The 20,496-nt window shown below is 65.0% G+C and overlaps 4 protein-coding genes across 5 annotated transcripts; all 4 read right to left on the minus strand.

Annotated features, from left to right (window-relative positions):
* Nucleotides 1-151: 151 nt before the first annotated feature.
* POLR2J (RNA polymerase II subunit J) lies at nt 152-1,729 on the minus strand. Of its 2 annotated transcripts, XM_059829453.1 has the most exons (4): nt 1,661-1,729; nt 1,352-1,441; nt 907-1,081; nt 152-197 (listed from the first exon to the last, which is right to left on the minus strand). In XM_059829453.1, the coding sequence occupies exons 1-4, from the start codon at nt 1,711-1,713 to the stop codon at nt 162-164; spliced, it is 354 nt and encodes a 117-aa protein (XP_059685436.1). In that variant the 5' UTR covers nt 1,714-1,729; the 3' UTR covers nt 152-161. The 2 variants fall into 2 exon arrangements, with proteins under 2 accessions (XP_059685436.1, XP_059685437.1); XM_059829454.1 differs by lacking the exon at nt 1,352-1,441.
* Nucleotides 1,730-2,733: 1,004 nt separating this feature from the next.
* On the minus strand, nt 2,734-12,366 carry LOC132319188 (ras GTPase-activating protein 4-like). Its single transcript, XM_059829448.1, has 20 exons — nt 12,302-12,366; nt 8,343-8,399; nt 7,803-7,916; nt 7,379-7,440; nt 7,127-7,259; nt 6,766-6,847; nt 6,452-6,583; nt 6,280-6,371; nt 5,894-6,017; nt 5,644-5,797; nt 5,237-5,301; nt 4,892-5,004; nt 4,635-4,821; nt 4,231-4,368; nt 3,789-4,109; nt 3,571-3,708; nt 3,361-3,496; nt 3,162-3,282; nt 3,019-3,077; nt 2,734-2,855 (listed from the first exon to the last, which is right to left on the minus strand). The coding sequence occupies exons 1-20, from the start codon at nt 12,364-12,366 to the stop codon at nt 2,734-2,736; spliced, it is 2,415 nt and encodes an 804-aa protein (XP_059685431.1).
* Nucleotides 12,367-14,797: 2,431 nt separating this feature from the next.
* LOC132319198 (uroplakin-3b-like protein 1) lies at nt 14,798-16,808 on the minus strand. Its single transcript, XM_059829478.1, has 6 exons — nt 16,763-16,808; nt 16,147-16,293; nt 15,816-16,035; nt 15,647-15,723; nt 15,043-15,169; nt 14,798-14,903 (listed from the first exon to the last, which is right to left on the minus strand). The coding sequence occupies exons 1-6, from the start codon at nt 16,806-16,808 to the stop codon at nt 14,798-14,800; spliced, it is 723 nt and encodes a 240-aa protein (XP_059685461.1).
* Nucleotides 16,809-17,347: 539 nt separating this feature from the next.
* Nucleotides 17,348-19,114, minus strand: LOC132319211 (uroplakin-3b-like). The gene is made up of 6 exons (XM_059829502.1): nt 19,057-19,114; nt 18,624-18,773; nt 18,308-18,527; nt 18,128-18,204; nt 17,792-17,912; nt 17,348-17,531 (listed from the first exon to the last, which is right to left on the minus strand). Exons 1-6 carry the CDS (start codon nt 19,112-19,114, stop codon nt 17,348-17,350), a joined length of 810 nt encoding a protein of 269 aa, XP_059685485.1.
* Nucleotides 19,115-20,496: the final 1,382 nt, after the last annotated feature.

Below are 20,496 nucleotides of genomic sequence, written 5' to 3' on the forward strand. Positions count from 1 at the left end.
CAGAAAACCCTTCAAAGTATCACTGCTGCTCTCAAAAACGAAACATAAGTGGGACAAGGAGGAAAATATTTGCTGTGAAGGGAGGTTTAAACATCATAGCGTTCAAATAACAGACACATCGTTCTGCATCAGAAGTACAGGCCGCTCTAAGTGGGGTGATTTTACTCGATTCCTTCTTGTTTGTCTTTAATAGCAACCTGTAAAACACAAAAATAAAAGCACTAGGACAAGAACTGTTACTGAGCTGGAGGAGGTCAGTTTAAACAACCATACCAGTCTTCTGTGAAACACAAGAACCACCACAAACTGTCAGTGGAAATCTCTACAGCCTCCAGAAAAATAATACTTAGATTAAAATCTAAATGTATTTACAGCAGTGGTGCACTGTGACCTTTACCAGCACATCAGAGAACACTACTACACAGACAGTGTCCTGCTCATAGTCCCCCCAGTTTTGTTTGAATAACCTTTTGGGCAGATTAAGGCTCAAAAAATTAGGGGCTAAATACATACGATTGCATAGTTGAGCAGAATCAATGGAAAGTGGTCCAAAAAAAAAAAAAGAAAGGAAAAAAAAAAGCTGTCCCAGAGTTTTGGCAGGAGAATAAAGGAAAAAAAACCACTTGGAAGAATAGAAAATTGTTTTCTACAGTACTAGGACTGTGAGAAAACCAGTGCTGCCCATTTAAGGAATTAGCGAACACCCACTGAACCCTTGCTGGACATCCAAATAACCCTTGAGAGCAGCCAGGCTCCAGCATGCCTTGACAGGCGCTGAGTAACCGGGCGCTGCACGGCTTTGATGCATTTATTGCCACGAAGCGGCAGCTCTAGGATATGCTACCCCCTCCCTTTGTTTACCTTTTAATTGCGAGACGCTCAAATACTTAAAAGAAACAAACTTACCCTGAACCTCTCCTCCAGGAGGGAGAGCTCACTGATCAAATCCGTGATGGCGTTGGTGAAAGCTTCCTGGGGGCTGTAATCGGGGGTGGTTTGGACGCGGATGATAATTTTGTGTTCCAGCGGGTGCGGGACCTTGTACCCTGCAAATAACACCTGGGGGTCTTTCAGTAACTGCCTGGAACGGAAAAGCAGCAGTGAACAACCACACAGCACAAATACAAATGCTATTTATATTAAAAAAATAATTTAAAAAGCCACGGTTCTGTGGGTTTTCCCAACACGCTTTCAAACAGGACGTTACGAACGTCTTTGTGGAGGCAATTCCCTCACTTTTAAAGGCAAAATTGCTTTGCTCTGACGACATCTGTGACGATTTTGAGGGAGAAAAAAAAAAAAAAGCCCCAAACCCCCCAGAATTTACTACCCCCCCCCCCCCTCAGCTCACGACTTGATGATGTTTCCCAGCGTGTGGTCCTCCTTGTTGATGGTGAAGAGGCAGGCGTTGGGCACCTTCGTGTCCTTGTTGATGGTGATCCTGAGTGGATACAGGCAGCCCGTTACCGCAGCGCCTCAGGGCTCCCCCCCCCCCCCGGCTCTATACAGACCGGGAGGCCGCGGGGACCCGGGCGGGGCGGGGGGGGGAGGCCCGGGCTCCCCGTAGGGGAGCCCGGGCCTCCCCCCCCCGCCCCGCCCGGGTCCCCGCGGCTCGCCCAGGGCCTGCGGTTTGCCCAAGGGCCGCCCCGCCGCCGCTCACTTCTTCTCGCCCTCGAAGAGGAGGAAGGACTCGAAGGCCGGAGGCGCGTTCATCCCTCCGCCGCTCGCTCCGCCGTTGCCACGGCGCCCGCTACCTCACTTCCGCCCGCTCCCGGCGGCGACAGCGCCGCCAAGCGGGTGGGAGGCCTCCGCCCGCCGGCGTGACGTCATGGGCGGTGACACCAGAACGGGCACCAGCGGGGACAGCGGTGATGGCATGCGGAGCACCACCCCCACCCCCCCCAGCCATACCCCCAGCAGGACCACCAGTGACATCACCACAGCGGCCACCAGAAGTGTCCCCAGTGATGTCACCAGTGCCACCACTGGTGGCACCCGTGGGACCAGCAGCGGTGGCACCAGTGACACCGTCCGCCACCGTCGGCGGGATCAGCAGCCGAACCACCCCTGGTTCGGCCACCAGTGCCCTATTGGTGTCCCCAGGAAGGACACCAGCAGGGCCACCGCTGATGTCATCAGTGACGCCACGAGGAGCACCAACACCAGTGGCACCATCAGCGATGTCCCCAGCAGACCCACCCGAGACACCACCAGAAATGGCACCAGCAGGGCCATCAGCGATGTCACCAGTGCCACTGCCCGTAGCGCCTGCCACCAGCAGTGCTTTCATCACCAGGCCACTAGCAAAACCACCGGAGATGCCACCACCGCCACCAGAAATGACACCAGCAGGGCCATCAGCGATGTCACCAGTGCCACTGCCCATAGCACCGCCCGTGCTGCCACCAGCAGTACTTTCAACACCAGGCAACTAGCAAAACCAGAGATGCCACTGCCGCCACCAGAAATGACACCAGCAGGGCCATCGGCGACGTCACTAGTGCCACCACCAGTAAGACCACCAGCGCTGCCACCAGCAGAGCCACCAGTGCCACCCGCAGAGCTTTGGCCAGTCCCCGTCCCCCCCCCGAGCCACCGTGCCCAGCCCCACGGCGTCCCCGCCAGAGACGGACGGGACAGGGCTGCAGGGTACAAAGTGCCTTTATTGCCACCGCCGCGGTCCCGGAGGCGTGGGGACCCCCGAGCCCCGGCTGGGGGGGGGCACTGGACCCCTCATGTCTGCAGCTGCAGCAGGGCGGGGGTCGGGGGGGCCGGGGGCTGCGCCAGGCGGTGGCAGCCCTCCAGGTCCCCCAGCACCCTGAAGAGCTGGCTCAGCCCCTCAGGCAAGGGGGCACCTGCGGGGGGGTTGGGGAGCAGCAGTGAGACCCCGGCACCCCCCAAGGGGGGCACCCCACAACCACCACAGCCTGCCCCCCCCCTCCCCCAACCCCTGGGGACATGTCCCAACCAGAGCATCCCCAATGGGGTCCCCAAAGTCCCCACGCCCCCCAAACCTACCTTCACCCCGGGGACCATTTCGGGCATCCTCCAGCTCCAGCAGCTCCCAATACTTTTCCCTGGGGAGAGGGGGAGGAGAGGGACAGGCCCTTGGCAGGAGGAGGTGGGGGTGCAGAGGGGTCCCCCCCGGGGTGGGCGCTCACCTGAGGGTCCCCCGGAGGCCCTGGAGGTGGTGGAAGAGGCGCTGAGCCTCCGCCGCGGGGTCCAGGGGGTCGCTCCAGTCCTGCAGCGTGACGCCGTGCCGCGTCCGGTCGCACCCCAGCCCTGTGGGACAGCGGGCTCACGATGGCGGGGGGACCCCACCGGCACCCCCACGGGGGTCCCGGCTGCCCTCCCCGCTACCTGTCCTCTCTCTCTGGTGGCAGCAGCTCCACTTGTCCCCGCGGAAGACGCCGGGGTGGTAGGCAGGGAGCACGCGGGGGTTGTTGACGCACACCTTGCGCAGGGCTGACAGCCACTGGTTCAGCTCGTTGACGCACTGCAGGGGGGCAGCGAGGCGGCTGTGACACCCCCGGGGGGGTGCGTGTCCCCCCGTCCCCGTCCCCATCCCACCTTGCACTGGAGGTACGCTGTCTCCTGCCGCCCGCCCGCGCCCACGTAGACCACCTGCATGACGTGGGAGCTGCCGAAGCTCTTCTCCTCCACCTTCTCAGCAGCGAGGATGTCGGCCAGGGCGATGGCACCGCTACGCTGACGCGGGGGACGTGACACAGGGGGTCAGTGCCACCCGCCCTGCCACCACCCTCGCCCCCCTCCCAGCACCCCCCTACCTCGGCGCCGGGGCTCTTGCCGAAGCTGAGGGCCTCCCCGGTGAGGCAGAAGTGGAGCTTCTTGGCGGCGGCGGCGAGCAGCGGCCCCTTGCCCCGCGTCTTGTGGACGAAGAGCAGCCCCTCCTTCACCACCGTGGTGGGGGGACCCAGCAGCCGCCCCTCGCCTTCCTCCTCCTTCTCCTCCTCCTCTGTCCCCACCAGCCGGGCGATGAAGTCCTTCATCTGGGCGATGCCCTGCTGCAGGGCGGGCAGCAGCGGGGCCAGCCAGGCCTCCTTGGCCCGCCCGGCCGCCGGCTCCATGTTGCCCACCAGCTGGACAGCCTGGGAATCCCCAGGGACGGCGGTGTCACTGGCAGCGGACCTGGCCCTCCCCAGTAGGAAGCAGCCAGGCACCCCAAAAACCCCACCTGGCTGACGCCGTGGCATCCCCCCTCCATCCCACCTTGGCCAGGAGCAGCAGCGTGCGGCTGGTGCGCGCGTCGGCATGCGTCTCCCGCAGGTGGAAGAGCTTGGGGGTCATGACGGCCGGCGAGAAGAAGCGGAGGCAGAGGAAGCTGGTGACGGCCACGAACTTGGCGTGCTGTGGCCGACCAAGGTGGGGGGAGACACGTGAGGGTCTGTCCCAACGTGGGGCAACCCCGGGCACCGCATACGTCAATGCGCCAGGGACAGCGGGGCTGGCTTCCAGCACCGGCGTTGCTGTTTGGGGGCAGCACAGCCCCACTGTCCCCCTGCACCCCATCCCTGGGGGGCTGCCCCCAAGCCCAAGAGGGGACCCCATTGACCAAAGCTGGGGAGTGCACCCAGTGCACCCTGTCCCCTGGGGACCCCCGGTTCATCCCCAACCTGGTGCTGGGGGAAGCGCTCCCCGACGCGCTGGAAGAGCTGCCGGAAAGCGGCACGGATGACGGGGGGACACGCTGGGGCTGACTTGACGATGGCGTCCAGCAGCTCGCCCAGGTAGGACTGGAGATGCTGGCGGCCCTGCTCGATCACCTCACCCTCCGTCTGCACCCGGTGCAGCCCCGAGCACCTGCGGGCACCAGCACCGTCAGCCCCACAGCCAGGGCCCCCCCTGCCCCGCCGCCCGGCGCACCCCTTACCCGACGTCTTTGATCTCCACCTTGCCGGGGTCCAGCTCCACGTACTTCTTCTCCTCGAACACGCGGGTGATGGTGGGTCCCAGGACGGTGTGCAGGTACGGCATCCCCATCACCTGCCAAGGGACCGTGCAGGGGACGGTGATGGAGGGCACAGCCACGGCTTTGGCACCTGACACCCTCAGACTCTCCGATAAGGGTCACCCAGGGGATTTTCTCCAGCCTCCCAGCCCCAGGGAAGACAGAGCCGCACCAGCCCTCCCAGTACTGCCTCCAGGAACCGGCCCCAGTGGGGACAGCCCAGAGCCAGGGTGACCTGGGAAGAGCAGGTTTCTGGTGGTGTGGCACCTTGAGGAAGGACTCCATTGACTTCGAGGCCAGGGAGTTGCTCCGGAACAAAGTGTTGGGCTCACCTGCAAAACAGGAGAGGGTCTGTGGTCTGGGGGACAGCCATAGGTCACCCACCAGGCAGCTGCAATCATGGGGGGCATTTACAGGGGCTGTGCCCTCCACCCCTGGCCATTTCCATAGGAGTTATGGGGATTTCCTAACCTCAAACCACCTGCTCCTCCACCAATCTCAGCCCCTGAGTTGCTCGGGATGAACCCAACAGGTTCCCACCCAGAGCACAGCGTGATGGCTGAACCTCAACCATCACCCAAAAAGAAAAAAAATCACCACACAAGGTCCCAGAGGTTTTGCAGCCCCAAGAGATGGTTGGAAACCTCCGGCTCCGCTCCCCGCTCCAGCCTTACAGGGCTTGGCCAGTTCCAGCTCGAAGAGCAGGTCCAGGAACTCCTTGACCAGCCCTTGGCCCAGGAAGAGTTTGACCAAGTTGATGGCGACCTCCTGCCGGCACTCGGCCGTGGTAGTTTCATCCAGGAGAGTGACCAGGTGCACTTGGCCGTCCTGGTGGGGAGAGGCACCACGACGTGATGGCCCGAGGGAGACGCGTGCCCCGGCAGAAGGTGGGTGCCCCGGCAGGGCTTTGCACGGACCCCTCACCTGGCGCCCCGACTTCACCTCCTGGCACAGGAGCTGGACCAGGGGCTGGTAGCAGTGGGAGGGCAGCACCGTCTCGTCCCGCAGCCTCACCTGCAGCTGCAGCGAGCCCAGGCTGCCTCGGCGCCTGCAGGAGCACGGGGTGGGTGGGTGGATGGAGGGATGGATGGAGAAGTACTTCACCAAGCAGGAGGCAGCCCGACAGCCTGGGAAAGCCTGGGCAGGCAAGTGGGGCTGCCCTGCACTTGCCCCCGCTCCCAGAAAAGGGCATTTCCAGGAGCCGCTCTTCCAAAGGGATGATGCTTCCCAGGAATAACCCTCTCCCTAACGCCCCTGCAGGCACCGGGACCACCCTTGGCACACTCCAACGTCCCCATCCTGAGACTTACTCATCCTCCCTTGGCTTGGACTTGTCTGGCCGCAGCCTGAACCAGCCCTCCTCCTGCCCGGCCGCCTCCAGCCCCTGGACGCTGAACACCACCTGGGAGGGGAGGGCAGGAAGGGGCTGGGTGGGCAGCCGGGCAGGGCCCCCAGCAGCGGTGAGGGGGCTTGGGGGCTCACCTTGCCCAGGAAGTCGTTCCTGCCGACGAGGTCCCAGTCCCACACCTCCACACATAGCTTCTCCCCGGCGGGCTCGGCCAGCTCGAACTCGAAGGTCTCGTTCCAGCGGGGATAGCAGGATTTCTTGACCACCTGCAAAGGCAACGGCTGCATCCCCCCTCACCGGGTGGATCCGACACCCCCCTGGGGACACCGAGCTGGGGATGCCGGGGGACAGGGATGGCTCCTGGCCGAGGTCCAGGCTTCCCAGTGGGATGATTTCACCTGCACTGCCGGCAGGTTGAGGGATCACAATAAACCGAAGCTGTACTCACGGTGCTCTCCTGCACTTTCCCGTTGTAGCGCAAGCGGACAAAGGGGTCAGAGGCGCCGTTCCGGTCCTTCCTGGCCAAATCCCTGCCGAGAAGAGGGGGGATTTGCCAGTATCCTCCCAAAATACCTACAGGCACCCACAGCACCCACTCCCCTCCTCGGTTCCCCAGCATCTCAAGATGCACCACCAGCAGATGAGGTGGACCCTGCCCCAGGACCCCCGTCAGCTGCTGGATGGTGGGGAGGATGCTCTGCACCCAAGGAAGGATAACTGAGAAGACTCTGATACAGTGGGGAAACTGAGTCACGGAGCAGCCAGGACTCACCGTACGCATCCCTGCCACCCCCGTGTCCCCTCCTCACCTGGCCTCCAGCACAGTGCAGCGCAGCAGCCGCCGGCTGCCCGGGCTCCCCTGGACCTCCACCTGCAGGTGGATCTCCCCCTGCACCTCCTCGTCGGGGTCCACCTCGCTGAGGCTCACCCAGCCGCTGTAGCCTGTGGGAAAAGGGGGCACCCTCATGGGGGGCTCATTGGGGGGGACCCTCGGGACCGGCTCGTCGCAGGGGTGGGAGACGGGTCCCCGCTGGGACCCTCCTGCCCACCCGTTCCCCTACCCTTGGGGTGCTCCACCAGCATGTCCCGGGTGATGCAGACCTTCCCGATAACGTCATCGCGGCTGGAAAACAAAAGCCGGGAACAGAACACGGTGTGGGATCGGAGCCTGCCTGCTCACCGGGCCTCAGGCAGGACAGCCCCTGCCACACATTTTGGGCAGGGGGGAAAGGGTGCCGGGTGTCCTGGGCTGGGGCCACCACGGTGTGTCTGTCCCCACGGAGCACGTCAGCCACCCTTTGCTGCCAGCTGGAAAATAACCTTGGGAAACAACTTCACCCGTTTGTGTCCCAAAGCCCAAGCCAGCACAGCCAGCTGTGGATCCTCTGGTGTCTACAATGGGGTTGAGCATGTAGGCAGCCAAAGCCACCAACCTCCGAGTCCCCATGCTGAGCCCCCACCGCCCCACAGCCAACCTGCCCGTACCTGAGTGCATCCTCATCCATGACGTAGATAGAGACACTGTGAAAGGTGGGCTGGAGGTGCACCTCGTATTCCTCCCCCCAGAATGGGGACAGCGTCTTCCACACCGTGGCAGTCCTGCGGGGCAGACAGCACCGGTGACGGCGGGGATGGGGCTTCCTCACCTCCCCAGCCCTGTGAGCTTCCCAGCTTTCGGAGACACGTGGCTGCGGGGCAGCACCCACGGTTTTGAACACTCAGCTGGGGCAAGGGATGGGTCCCTGTCCCTGTCCTGTCTTGTGGCTCTGGGGCTGGCAAAACATGGGGGGTGGCTTACAGGGTGGGGGGGTGGCCATGAGCTGTTGGACATCACAGCCTGTGTCTGGAGGAATGGCTCAGCCCAAAGCAGGGAATAAAATAATTAAATAATAATAATAACAATAATAATAATAATAATAATAATAATAATGATATTGTGCCTGCAGCAGGGTAGATGGAAGAACCCGCCAGGAGCTGGGTGAGCTGGCAGGTTTGGGGAACAGCCAGGGACATGGAGCCACTCACCTGATGATGGCCTCATCGTCGATCTTCACGATGCAGTACGGGTCGCTGCTCCCCGTGCTAGAAGGACACGGCACGGCTCTGTCAGCGCCGCCAGCCGCGGCCATGGCCCCCCGCCCCAACCCCACGGGGCTCTCACGGTCACGGGCGACCAAAGCCTTCAGCCCTGGCAAAACCCTCCCGCAGAGGGGGGACCTCACAGGGACACCCCAGGGCTATGGGGTGCTGGGGTACAGAGGCACCCCCAGAAGCCAAAGGCTTCAACGAGTGGATTTGGCCATGGCTGCAGGCACGTGGTGACCCCGGCTTCACTCCCAGCCCGGGGAAACCCATCCCTGGTCGTGTCTGGCCACTACATCCTGCTGGCAGCTGAAAGTAGCTTTCCTCTTCCAAATAGGAAGGCAAAGAACAAACAGAACCCACCCTTTCCCCGAAACGGCTCCAGGCGCCCGCAGCCCAGTTACACTACTGGGAGCGAGGCCGCAGCAGCCTCCTCCAGCCCTGGGGCGCACCCGGAGCCCCAACACCGCTGTAGGGATGGGGACGTCCGTGGGGACACCCCCAGTGATGCAGAGGGTAGGCAGCACATGCCATGGCACCCGAGGGCTGTTGGCAGCTGCCGCGATGCTCTGACCCCACTTCCTCCCTGGGGACAACCTGAGTCATTGCTCCTGTGCACCGCCACCAAAAAAAAAAAAAACAGAAAATCACCATTTTACAGCTTATTGCCCCAGTTCATCAGAAACGAGGCGACTCAGTTGCAGGACCCAGGTGCTGGCCAAGAGGGTGGGAAGGCTGTGGCTCCCGTCCCACCCGCAGCCGGCACAGAGCAGCCCGCTCCGAGCACGGTTACTCATTAACGCCGGTCCTGGCAGCGTTCGTCAGCCAGGCGCGCGTGTCCCGGAGAAGGGGGGGAGCGCACGGGTGGGGGTTTGGGGACCCCACGCACGGAGCGATTTCCCCCATCCCAAAACCAGGGAGGTTGAGAGCCAGCTGCTGGGGGGGTTAAAAGGGTTGGGGGGATTAAAAGGGTTTGGGGGGCTCCCTGCCCTGCAAAACATGGTTGTGGGGGGTTTCCCTGGGCTGTGCATCCTGGGCACCGCAGCGGCACCCCGTCCCCAGGCACCCCAAGCATTTCGGGCCGTTCAGCATGGTGCTGGCAGCGCAGGCAGGTTGCTAAGAGCAGCTTTCTGCCTGCCTGCTCCCATCTCCAGCCACCCTCCGGAGAGGGTTTTAATGAGAGCGGTGGATGAAGCGCCATTAACCAGAGCCTCTCGCTGACGTTTCCTGCCTTATGCAAACCATCAAGCGGGCAGGGAGCACGCAGGCAGAAAGGGAACATCTGCCCACCTGAGCCGTGCCCAGCAACGCGGGGCAGGCTTCCGATGGGGGCTGCCCCGATGCCAGCAGCAGGAAAAACTTGTCCCCAACATGGGGACATTTCAAGCACGTGGGCTGCTGCATGTCCCCGGGATGCAGGGTGCCACGAAGCCGCTGTTGCAGCACTGGGGCATTGTGTGCTCTGGGGATTAAAACACAGGGTGGCCAAAATACGCCCTTCACGGGCTGCAGAGGTGCCCAAGCGGCTGGGGAGCCTGCGATCTGCATCAGTGGGGGATAAATCCCCACCGCAAAGGCAGGCGGGGAACCCGGCACCGCACCGGATGACATCGTCTACACGGCATCGCCGTTCCCGGATGCTAACCGGTGCCTGGGAGATGTCAGGGGAAGAGATTTATAAGGCTTGCGGGCTCTCAGCGGGCGCTGGGCATCCTGCTGACGCCTACACGGAGCACGGCTTGCTCCGGCCACCCGCCCCGGCCCCTCCACGCCAGCGCAGGCGGCTGCAGGTTTGGCGCAGGGAAGGAGCTAGGAAAGGGGAAGGTTGGGCTTTGAAAAGGGGAGATGAAGACTGAAGCTTTAAAGATTGATAGCACAGTATAAATTAGGTGGGGGGGGAGGAAATAAATGTGCGTGCTCCCCGCAGCCAGCCATCCCTGCAGGCAGTGCTGGGGAGGGGGGGCTGAGACGTTGAGCTTTGCAATTAGAAATTCACCCGCTCTGCCCAGCCCTTGGAGGGGGAGGCAATAAAATAAAATTTAAAAAAAAGTAAGCAGATCATTTTCCTTGCTTTCCTGCAATGAAGATGCAGAGGAGGATTTTGCCGCGCCCCGCTGGGAGGAGGCTCACCTTCCCACCACGTCCCGGGGAGGGGGTGGATGGCAGCAGAGCCCACCCAGGACCGAGCTGGAGCTGCTGCGGCTCTTCCCGCCTGCCCGGGGTTCTGGCCCCGGTGCCAGGCAGTGACGTGCCGGAGGGCGAAAGCGGGAGCGGGTTTCCTGCCTCTTTATGGGCAGTTTCATGGTTTCGTGGCTGTACAGTGCTGGGCGGGCGCTTGCTTGGAAGGCAAAACCGAACAGCGGCTCTTCTGCACTGGGAGGAGGTGGGAGACCCACGGGCACAGCGGGGTCTGGGCTAAACCCCGGGGAAATCACACTGCTGCTGCCGGGGGGAGAGGAGGGCGCTGCGGGTGGCACAGCTCCTTGGAGCACGGTGGCACCGGGGGGGTCACAAACCACAGCAACATCAGCCAAATCCTGTGACTCCCTGTGCTGAATCCTGCGGGAGCTGGGGGGGGGCTTGGGGGTGCCCGGCCACCCACGGTGCTTGCAAGCAGGGTCTGACCTGCGAACATTCCCAGGGCCGGCGCTGACACCCCGCAGAGGGATTTCCCTCCAGGGAAACCAGCGGCGATCCCAAAGGCTGTGCCAGGACAGAGCAGAGGAACCGGATCCCATAAGCCCCCGTCCGCAGGGGAGGGGGACAGCGGCCAGACACGGCCAAGGTCAGGCGGCAGCGGGTGAGTGTGCCGGATCCGGCGCTCGGGTTTCCCTCCACTCTCCCTGCCCAAAGCCATGTCCTAAAGCCACTGGTCCGGAAAGCTCCACTCGAGGCGTTATCGCACAACGGCTTTCTGCAACGCACTCTCCTAAAAACCAGAGCTTCCTAAAAACCAGAGCCTCCTCATGCTGGTTCGAGCTCCCAGCAGGGAGCTATGCCAAGGGATTTAAAAATCAGGTCCTGACACATGGGATTTAAAAAAAGAAAAAAAAAAAAAAAAGAAGAAAAAAAAGTCATGTTTCTTTCCGTGTTTATCCTCTTTTTCCATGACGGCTGCAGGGATTTTTGCTGGTTTTCCAGCAGCCCTGACCCTGCCTGGCTGCCGAGCACTCCTCAGCAGCCTCCTGCTGCCTCCGCGGCTGGGGGCCACCCCGACGCCGTGCCCCCGTCCCACCCCAACACTGTCCCTGCATCCCACCCCATAAGGACCAGAGCGATGAGGATAACGGCGGGACACGTGGGCAGCCCTTGGGGGGCTGCCAAGGAGGGAAAGCCCGACCCAAGGGGCCGCTTCGGAGGCTGGGAAGGGAGCGGTGAGAGGGGCCAGAGCACCGGGGCTCCTCCCGGCTCCTTTTGGGGTTCGGCTGTACCGAGGGTCCCGCTGCACATCTGTGGGTCCCCGCAACGGACCCAGCTGCAGGAGGAGGGTGCGTGGTGGGGGCAGCCCTGCCCCATGGCAGCACAGGGGGAGCCCCACAAAGCAGGGACACCCCACAACAGTGGGTGCTCCTGGGAGGCAACCTCAAAGCCATCGCAGGGGGGTCCCCAAGCAGGGGGGACATCAAAGCACTCCCGAGGGAACCCCCAAAGCACAGAGAGTTACTGGGGGCACCCAAAGCCACCCTGGGGGGAACCCCCAAGGCACAGGTGGCCTGGGGGGACCCGAAGCTATTCTGGGTGAGCCCCCAAAGCAGGGGGGACACCCCAAAGCCACCCCGGGGGGTGTCCCCAAAGCACAGGGACCTGCTGGGGGGCACCCCACAGCACTCCCGGGACAGGGGGGCTCCCTCCCGGGGTTGCCCCCCCCCCCAAAGCCCTCCCGGCCCCCCGGGGGCACTCACATGTCCTTGGCGGGCAGGTTCCTGCCCTCCACGATGCGGATGGAGAGCGCGCTCCGCCGGGCCATGGCGGGCGGGCAGCGGAGCCGAGCCGAGCCTCGAACCGGCGGCCACACAGCCCCGCGCCCATGTGCGGGCCGGCGCCGCCGGTCGCCAATCAGCGCGCGGGGCGGGACAAGAGGCGGGGCCTAAAGCCCTTCCCCGGGGGCGATTGGGTGATTATATGGGCTGTCGGCTAAGGGGAGGGGCCTGGGCGGGCGTGGGCGGGGCTGAGGTAGGCGTGGGCGGGGCCGGTGCGGAGTCGCCCCGGGGCGGGGTCCCGCGGGGGGACGGGGACACCCCACGGGGACCGCCGGGACCCCCCGCTCAGCCCCACGGGGACCGGCGGCGGCCCCGGGGCGGTGCAGCCCTGGGGGTGCTCGGCAAAGCGCCCCGCCTGTGTCGGCGGTTAAGGACCGACCCCACGGTGGGTCCCTGCTGCCCCCCGCTCTCCCCACGAGCTGGGGGGGCCGCAGCCCCCGGCCCAGCAGCGGCTGTCCCCCCTACCCTGAGCCCCGCACCCCGCCCTGTGCGTGCGTTTTGTACCTTTCTGGGTTTTCAGCCCTGCACCCCCTGGCTGCAGCCCCCCCGGAGGGACCGAGGGCATTTCGGGGGGGCTTGGTGGCACAGACACGGGGGGGGGACACGGGGAACCCCTCCTGCGAGACCTGCCTCGCCTCGAGGACTCGCCCGGCACCCAAAGCTGGAGCTCAGGGCCGTGCCGGCAGACACCACCCGTCCTTGGCATTTGCGACACTACGGGGACACGTTGGGGACACGACGGGGACACGTTGGGGACACGCCGCCCCATCCTGCAGCGCTGCCCCTCTGCCTCCCCCGCACAGGGGGACAGGGGGACAAGGCACAGTCCCCTGCCACCGTCGCTCACGTCTCCCCATGTGCCGGCTCCGGCCTCGCACGCGGTCGGGCCGCAATGTCCCACCTCCAGCAGCGCCCGCGTGACGGCGGGACAAACCCCCCCCAGCCGCTCGAAGCCGTTTTGCGGGTGATATGGGTGTTTCATGGCGGGGGACGGGGTGGGACGGAGGGGACCCGGGTTTGCCGGATGAAGCCGGCCCTTCGCTGTGCCCCGGCTGATATCCGCAGGGGTTAATCGCCGGATTTGCTTGATTTTCCTTGGCTGGGCTCCATGGAGGCCGGCTGCTGGCAGCGGCAGCGCGGGGGGGCAGGTTGCTAACACCCTCCCCGGGCAGCGTAAGGACACCCCGGTAAGGGCACTGTGACCACGGATCAGGTGTAAAGGCGATGCTGCCCTTTGCATGGCGCCTACGGAAAAAATACAGGGGCTTAATATATGTATATGCATATGTCTATGTATATGGTGTGTATATTTATATGCATACGTGCCCCAACTCCACTCGAAGGGGGGGCATGGGCACCCTGCAGTGCTGTCTGGCCTTCTTGTCCTCAGCACCAGGGGTGTCTCATCCTGCCCAGGCTGCAGGATCAGGGCACCCAACGACCCCAGTGCACCCACTCCCCTGAGCAGGATCAGGGACCCACACCCCGCTGCAGGATCAGGAATGCTGGATCAGGCCCCCCACAGCCCCTGGTACAGGATCAGACCCCCCACAGCCCACTCCCTCCCAGTGCAGGATCAGGCCCCCGCATCCCCCAGAGCAGGATCGGGGACCCACACCCCGGTGCAGGATGAGGCTCCCATGCCCCCGGTGCAGGATCAGGCCCTGGGGTGCCGGTCCCCTCTTGCCATCTCGTGGCTAGCGGGGGAACATCAGCAGCACCCGGGCAGGATTGGACCAGCTCTGCCTGGGGGAGACCTTCCTCTGGGTTTGGGGCAGCGTGAAATCGCTGTGGGGTGAAGGGGAAGGGGGAGGAACGCCCCATACTCCCCCCACACCCGTTCCTGGGGGCATTTCTGTGCCCCGCGCCCCAGCGCAGGGCTGCTGGGGGGTCAGGCTCCCCTCGCTGCCTCGCTCACCGGGGGACTTTTCCCCATTCAAAGTGGGCGCGGGCGGCACCGCATGCCCCAAGCTGGGTGTGAAAATGCTTCTCCCACCCCAGAGCATCCTTGGCCGCATCCTGCCCCGGGCAGCAGCGGTCCCCCACCCAGGGATGGGGCTCAGAGCCCTGCGTGGGGGTACGGGGACGGGGCCACGGGGCTTTTCCCAGGGGCTGCAAGAGGCGGCGAGGTTTCGGTGGGTGCCTTTCCTGGGGGATCACAAACAGGAGGCGAGGGCGGGTGCAAAGCACAGGGAAAGGCCTTTAATCTCCTGCTCCATCACGACTCCCCGGGGCCCCGGTCCACAGGGCAGCCCTGGCTGTGCCCCCATGGCGGTGGGCGTCGTGCCACCGACACCGGTGGTGCAATCGCAAAGGCACCCAAGGGTGCGCAGGCCAGCGGCGGCTGGCGCGGGAGCGGGTGGGGAGGTGGTGCGGTGCCAGGGGGGCGGTGAGGCAGCGCGGGGCCTTGGCGGGGGCTCAGAGCCGGGCGGCCGGCTGGTCGTAGACGTGGTGGGTGTTGTACCGCTGTACCGTCACTGCCTCCGGCTTGCTGAAGATGCTGCTGCCGCCGTAGGCGTCTGAGCTGGGGAGGGAAGGGGGAGTGAAGGACGAGGGTGGGGGCCACGGGGTGCCGGTGTCACCCTCTGACGCCGGTCCTGCATGCCCAGCACCCATCACGGCTCCTGGGCGGTGTGGTGGGACACGGGGGTGGCACTCACCGCTGGAAGACCAGCATGGCCATCAGGCCAGCCAGCAGGATGGCGAAGAGGATGGAGAGGATGGAGGTGAGGGCGATCATGCCGGCGCTGTGCCTGCTGCCCATGGCGGGGGTGCTGCCAAGCGGCTGGGCTGGGGAGAGAGCGGGAGGGGAGGGAGCGACGTGTGCACCCTGGGGCAGCGCAGGGGGCCCGGCTGGGGCACAATCGCAGTGTGCAATTGCACTGTGCAAATGCAGCGTGCAAGCACAATACGCAATCCCGATGTGCAAGCGGACCGTGCAAATGCAACGTGCAATGCAGTGTGCAAACGCGCCGTGCAAACACAGTATGTAATGGTAGTGAGCAAATGTGCCGTGAAAACGCCATGGGCAATTGCACCGTGCAAACACACCGTGCAAACACAATGTGCCATTGCACGGTGCCATCATACCCCCGCAGGACCCGCAGCAGTGCCCTGCCTCAGTTTCCCCCGCTGCTCACAGGAGTGCTGCACCCTGAGCCACTGGTGCTCAGCGTGCAGTCCCCCCCCCGGACAACCCCATGCCCCCCGACACCTGACGGCTGCGGGACGGTGCGAGGGGCAGGACAAGCATCCCGGCAGCGGTACCTGTCTTCAGGGTGATGGGATCCGACCAGCCTGTCTCAGCCACAGGCTTGGAGTCCTTGAAGGCGAGGAACTTCACCCTGGGATAGGAGGGGAGGTTGGCCGCGCTCCCCCGAGACGGGGGGCTGCCAGCAGGCCCCCGGGGGGGGCACGTCCCCATGAGCAGACTCACTGGTATGGCCCGGGACCGGGCAGGGGGCCGTTGCAGGTGGGTCTTGTCTCATCCCTGACGCAACTGGTCTCGCTGCCGACGCGCAGCACCGTGATCTCCCCGGGGGATTTGGGGCAGGGGTAGTTGAGGAGGGTGGTGTTGAGGGTCATGTAGGCGGGGGCTGTGGTGGGGAAGCCCTGGAAGGTCCCCAGTCCCATGCTGTTGTTGAAGTTGGGTACGGCTGCAGGGACGGGGATGGGGGGTGAGGAGGGACCTTGGGGGGGTGCGAGGAGCCCTGCGCGCACCCCTGCCCGGGGCTGCTGCCCCGGGGCCCCCCTCGCACCCCACCTACCCTTGGAGATGGCCACCACCAGCCAGATGACGGCGTCGCCTTGCGCCTTGGTGAAGACGCAGCGGGGCTGCTCCAGCACGAAGGTGGAGTTGGTGGTCAGGCCCCCCAGCTCCGGGCCGGCCAGGGTCGGTTTGTACGAGAGCTCCTCTGCGGTGAGAAGCCAAAGGGGGGGGTGCGGCGGAGGGTGCGGACCCCCCGCTGCAGCCCCTGACCGGCAGCTCCGACCGGCTGCAGTGGTGCGGGGGGCTCAGTGCGGGGAGAGGGACAGGGGGGAGCTGACCCCTGTGATCCTGGCTGCGGGGCTCCCACTCCCCTCCCGCCCCCCGTTTCGGGCTCAGACACACATTTCATGACAAGAGGAAGCAAAGACCCCCCCCGTGCCACTACCCGGGGAGGGACACCCCTGCGAGACTCCAGAGGACCCCGTGCTGTGCCAGCAGACCCAGGAAGGTGACACCAGGGACACGAGGGGTGGCAACCAGAAAAGGGGGGGGCATCAGCTGCCCTGCACATCCAGGCTCCACGGGGGGGGTCCTGGTGCCTGTGCATAGGGGACCCCCACAAGCAGGGGACAGCGGGGACCCGCAGCCCAGCCCGATGGCATCGGCGGACTCACCCAGGCCGTGGGCTGTCGCCAGGAGCAGGAGGAGCAGCGGGAACATCGTGCGGGCGCCTGGGTGCCAAGGGCGGGAGTGCGGGCAGCCAGGCTCTGCGTCCCCACGGGACCCGCCTGCGGCCACCAACCGCCCACATTCCTGTGCCGGCCACGCGGCAAACAGGTCGGGCTCGTTTCCCCAGGGAGCATTTGCTATGCCCGAGCGCCCGCCAACAAGGTGTGCTGAGAACTGCCACGCTCGTGGCACAGGTGGGCAACAGCCCTCAATGGGGCAGCAGGGCGAGTGCCAGCCCAGGGTGATGCCCACCTCGAGGCCACCATCCCTCCCGGGGGCTCCCCACAGACCACACTGGTGCCAGAACGTGCCCCCCCCCAACACCAAGTGCCACCAAACTGAGGCCCCGTTGGGTTTTTGGGGGTCCCGGTGCCCCCACCCTCCACAGCTCCAGCCCTGCGTGGCCAGCGGCGGGGGCCTGGCGAACACAGCACCAAGCTGGTGCGCGAGCGGGGCGGGCGGCAGGCGCAGGGTGGGCATCGTCCCGCGGCCGGGCAAGGAGGAGGCAGCGAAAGATGTGACGCGAGAGTTTACTCGGCCGGACACGGAGCAGGAGGCCGGGGGGCAAAGCAGCCCAGCCCCGGGGGGCTGCACCTGCAACCGGGGGGCAGGGGCTGGGGCAGGGCTGGGGGGATGTGGTGGGTCCTGTAGGACCGGCGGGCGAAGGTGCTGGTCCCCGAATCCCGGCGGCACAGGGACCCCCATGCCTCGGCGCTGCAGGGAGAGACAAGCAGAGGCATCAAGCGGGGTCCGCGGGGCTCTGCTGCCCCCCCCACGCCAACCACCGCCAAGGGGCCCTTTCTCCTTGCTGAACTACGACAAACCCCCAACTTAAGAAAAAATCTTTCTAAATCTTCAATCTTAAAAACATCTCCTTCGCTCCATCTCTTTGCTGATGGGGCCGAGGAGGGGATGCTCTCCTGGGGCCTCCACGGACACGTCCCCCCGAGCGCAGCCCCACGCAGCCCCCGTACCACACGGCGCCGAGCACCGCTGCGGCCAGCACGGCCCCCAGGCTGGCGAGGATGGAGGCGATGACGACCACGCCACTGTCGCGGCGCACGGGCGCGGGGTCGATGGCGCTGGGGCTGCTGGCTGGAAGGAGGTGGGATGAGGGACATGGGGGGACACGGGAGGCTCAGGGATGGCGCGATGGAAAGGGGAGGGATAGGGTGGCTGGGGGAGATAGTGAACCACTTCTCCCCTCTGGGCTTTGGGGTGATGGCATAGGGCCGATGCCGTGATGCATGCCAGCACCCCAACCGGGCAGGTGTGGGGGACCCGCGGGGGGACGGTGGTGCCACCGATACCTCTCCGCAGGAGAATGGGGTCAGACCACCTCGTCTCTGCTTTGGGGCCGTGGCAGCCCATCACCAGGAACTTCACCCTGCGGGATGGGTACGGCGGTGACAGCGGGGGGGTACAAGCACCCCCTCCATGGGGAATTACCCCAGCCAGGACCTGGGGAGGGTCCATCCCGCCAGCCTCACCTGTAGGGCCCCGGGGAGGGCAGGGGCCCGTTGCAGGGGTCTCGGCCACCCTGGCCCCCGCATGCTGTGTCACCCCCGACCCGCAGGACGGCCGGGCTTGGTGCTGAGCAAGAGTACGTGGCCGCCGCCGTCTCCAGGGTCATGTAGGAGTGGGCGGTCAGCAGCTGCTCGTACAGGGGCACATCGGCCCGGGACGGGGGGTTTCTGAAGGTGGCCGAGGCTGTGCGGCACAGACAAGGGGTAAGCGGCTGCGGCCAGGGTCCCCCACATCCCCCCGCCACGGCAGGGAGCGTGTGCTGGAGCAGCGGGCACTCACCGTTGGCAAAAGCCACTGCCACCCAGACAGTGTCGGAGGCGTTGGCGTGCCGGTCGAAGACACAGCAGGGCCTCTCCAGCGCGAAGGTGGTGGCGGTGAGCTTCCCCGGCAGCGCCGCGGAGGGCACGCGGGGCACGTAGGGCAGCAGGGCTGGGGGGGCAGGCGGTGAGTGGGGGACCCCGTGCTCCGCACTGCTTGGCAAGTGCCTGACCCCAGCCTGCATCCGTGCTGGGGTCCATGACCGCCGGTGCCGGCACAGCGGGGGCTCACAAGATGCCAGTGGTGCCAGCACCAGGGGATGGTGCCGGTGTGGGGACCCCCCAGCCATACCCAGGTCCCATAACCCCCTCCCCAGCACAAACACCTTGCAAAGCCCCACGGGGAAAACACCCCGCAGCCCCTCCGAGCCCCTGTCCCCCCCCGGGGGAGTTACCCAGGCCCGTGGCTGCGCCCATCCCAGCCAGCACCAGCAGCACCCACGGCAGCTCCATGGCGTCGTCCCGGCGGGGCTGGATGTGCCACCCTGCTCCGCTCACCCCATCCCACTGCTGAGGGGACGAACCGCCCTGTGAGCCCCTACAGTGGAGAGCGCCTGTCCCGAGGTGCTGGACCCTCCCAGCCCCACATTCCTGCACCGGCTCTGCCGGCCTGGCCAGACCCTGTGGGCAAAGGGGCCGGCTGCACCTCCTGGGTCACCCGCTGGTCCCAAATCCGCCCGGGGAGCCACCCCGCTGGACCCTGGAGCGGGCTGCGAGGATGGAGGGCACAAGTCTGTGATGTGAAAGGGGAAACTGAGGCACAGAGGTGGCACTGGAGGCACGTTCGAGGACAAGTTGGCAGGAGTCGGAGGTTTTGTCAGGGCTATGGGGGCAGCTGGGCGAGTAGTCCTGCACCCCCATTTGCCCCACCAGAACCTGAGTCCCTGCGGATGCCCCATGCCCACCCAGCCCCCAGAGCCAGGGCGAGGAGCGGGCCTGCACCCAGCTGGTTTTGGGTGCAGCCAGCCTTGCCCCGAGGGTGGGGAAGCGCTCCGGAGCCATCACACCCAAAACTCACCCAAAACCCCAAGTGTTCAAGGCGAACAGTCTCACCCAGCACTGGGGGCGTGGAGGCACCCAAGCTCCAGGGCCACCCCATGCTGACATTTCCCCATCCATCGTTCCCCCTCGCTGGCAGTGGGGATGGGCCATGGCCCCCCCTCCCTGGGAAACAGCCCCCCCAAGCCCTTGGGACGGGGCCAGGGACAGTGACCTGGGAAGGGGAGCTGCCCCACAGCGCAGGGGCTTCCAACTGCTGGCCCCCCCCGGCTGCTCTCCATGCAGAGGGGTTTGAGTGCTCCTTTTCCAGTGTTTGCCAAGGGCAGTGGCTGCCCACTCCTGCGTGGGAGAGGATTCCCCCCCCTTCCCGAAGGGGCTGGGACCACGCCTTCAGATTAAGCAGAAATGGGGCATTCAAAGATTACGCAGTCCAGCTGCAGAGGGGAAAAACAGGCGGAGCTGCAGCCTCCATCCCTCCTCCAGCCCCTGCCTCATTCCCCTCCTTCTACCCAGCAATACCCCCCCCAGCAGCAGGTCCCCAAGGGGACATGCCAGCCCCCCCCGTCTGCCACCCCAGAGCCCTCCTTCGCACTCCCCGGCGGGGTGCCAGCAGCGGAGAAGGGAGGCAGGGTGACACAGGGGGACACTGAGTCACAGTTTCAGCTGCCGGTACCCGCTACTGGGATGCAGGGCCAGCATACCTGTGGGGTCAAGGCTTGGCTAATAATAACTACCCTGCTGCAAACGAGCCGGCACCGCAGGGGGAAGGGAGAAACCCCCACCCTGGGTCTCCTTCAGGGCCAGGGGCGACCCAAGTCTTTTGGTCAGACCTGTCC

Source organism: Gavia stellata, chromosome 25 (genome assembly GCF_030936135.1).
Source record: "Gavia stellata isolate bGavSte3 chromosome 25, bGavSte3.hap2, whole genome shotgun sequence".
NCBI lineage: Eukaryota > Metazoa > Chordata > Aves > Gaviiformes > Gaviidae > Gavia > Gavia stellata.

What these genes read in the sequence shown, in the direction of transcription:
- LOC132319188 (XM_059829448.1), bottom strand. Translation starts at nt 12,366, where the DNA reads ATGGCCCGGCGGAGCGCGCTCTCCATCCGCATCGTGGAGGGCAGGAAC. An exon ending in GGAACGACTTCCTGGGCAAG is followed by an intron (nt 6,372 to 6,451) that starts GTGAGCCCCCAA and finishes CTCCCCTCCCAG; the next exon opens with GTGGTGTTCAGCGTCCAGGG. An exon ending in CAATGGAGTCCTTCCTCAAG is followed by an intron (nt 5,005 to 5,236) that starts GTGCCACACCAC and finishes GTCCCTTGGCAG; the next exon opens with GTGATGGGGATGCCGTACCT.
- LOC132319211 (XM_059829502.1), bottom strand. Translation starts at nt 19,114, where the DNA reads ATGGAGCTGCCGTGGGTGCTGCTGGTGCTGGCTGGGATGGGCGCAGCC. An exon ending in GGGCGCAGCCACGGGCCTGG is followed by an intron (nt 18,774 to 19,056) that starts GTAACTCCCCCG and finishes CTGCCCCCCCAG; the next exon opens with CCCTGCTGCCCTACGTGCCC. An exon ending in GGCAGTGGCTTTTGCCAACG is followed by an intron (nt 18,528 to 18,623) that starts GTGAGTGCCCGC and finishes TGTGCCGCACAG; the next exon opens with CCTCGGCCACCTTCAGAAAC.
- POLR2J (XM_059829453.1), bottom strand. Translation starts at nt 1,713, where the DNA reads ATGAACGCGCCTCCGGCCTTCGAGTCCTTCCTCCTCTTCGAGGGCGAG. An exon ending in CTCTTCGAGGGCGAGAAGAA is followed by an intron (nt 1,442 to 1,660) that starts GTGAGCGGCGGC and finishes GTATCCACTCAG; the next exon opens with GATCACCATCAACAAGGACA. An exon ending in TCCTGGAGGAGAGGTTCAGG is followed by an intron (nt 198 to 906) that starts GTAAGTTTGTTT and finishes TGTGTTTTACAG; the next exon opens with GTTGCTATTAAAGACAAACA.
- LOC132319198 (XM_059829478.1), bottom strand. Translation starts at nt 16,808, where the DNA reads ATGTTCCCGCTGCTCCTCCTGCTCCTGGCGACAGCCCACGGCCTGG. An exon ending in GGTGGTGGCCATCTCCAAGG is followed by an intron (nt 16,036 to 16,146) that starts GTAGGTGGGGTG and finishes CCGTCCCTGCAG; the next exon opens with CCGTACCCAACTTCAACAAC. An exon ending in CCCGGTCCCGGGCCATACCA is followed by an intron (nt 15,724 to 15,815) that starts GTGAGTCTGCTC and finishes CTCCTATCCCAG; the next exon opens with GGTGAAGTTCCTCGCCTTCA.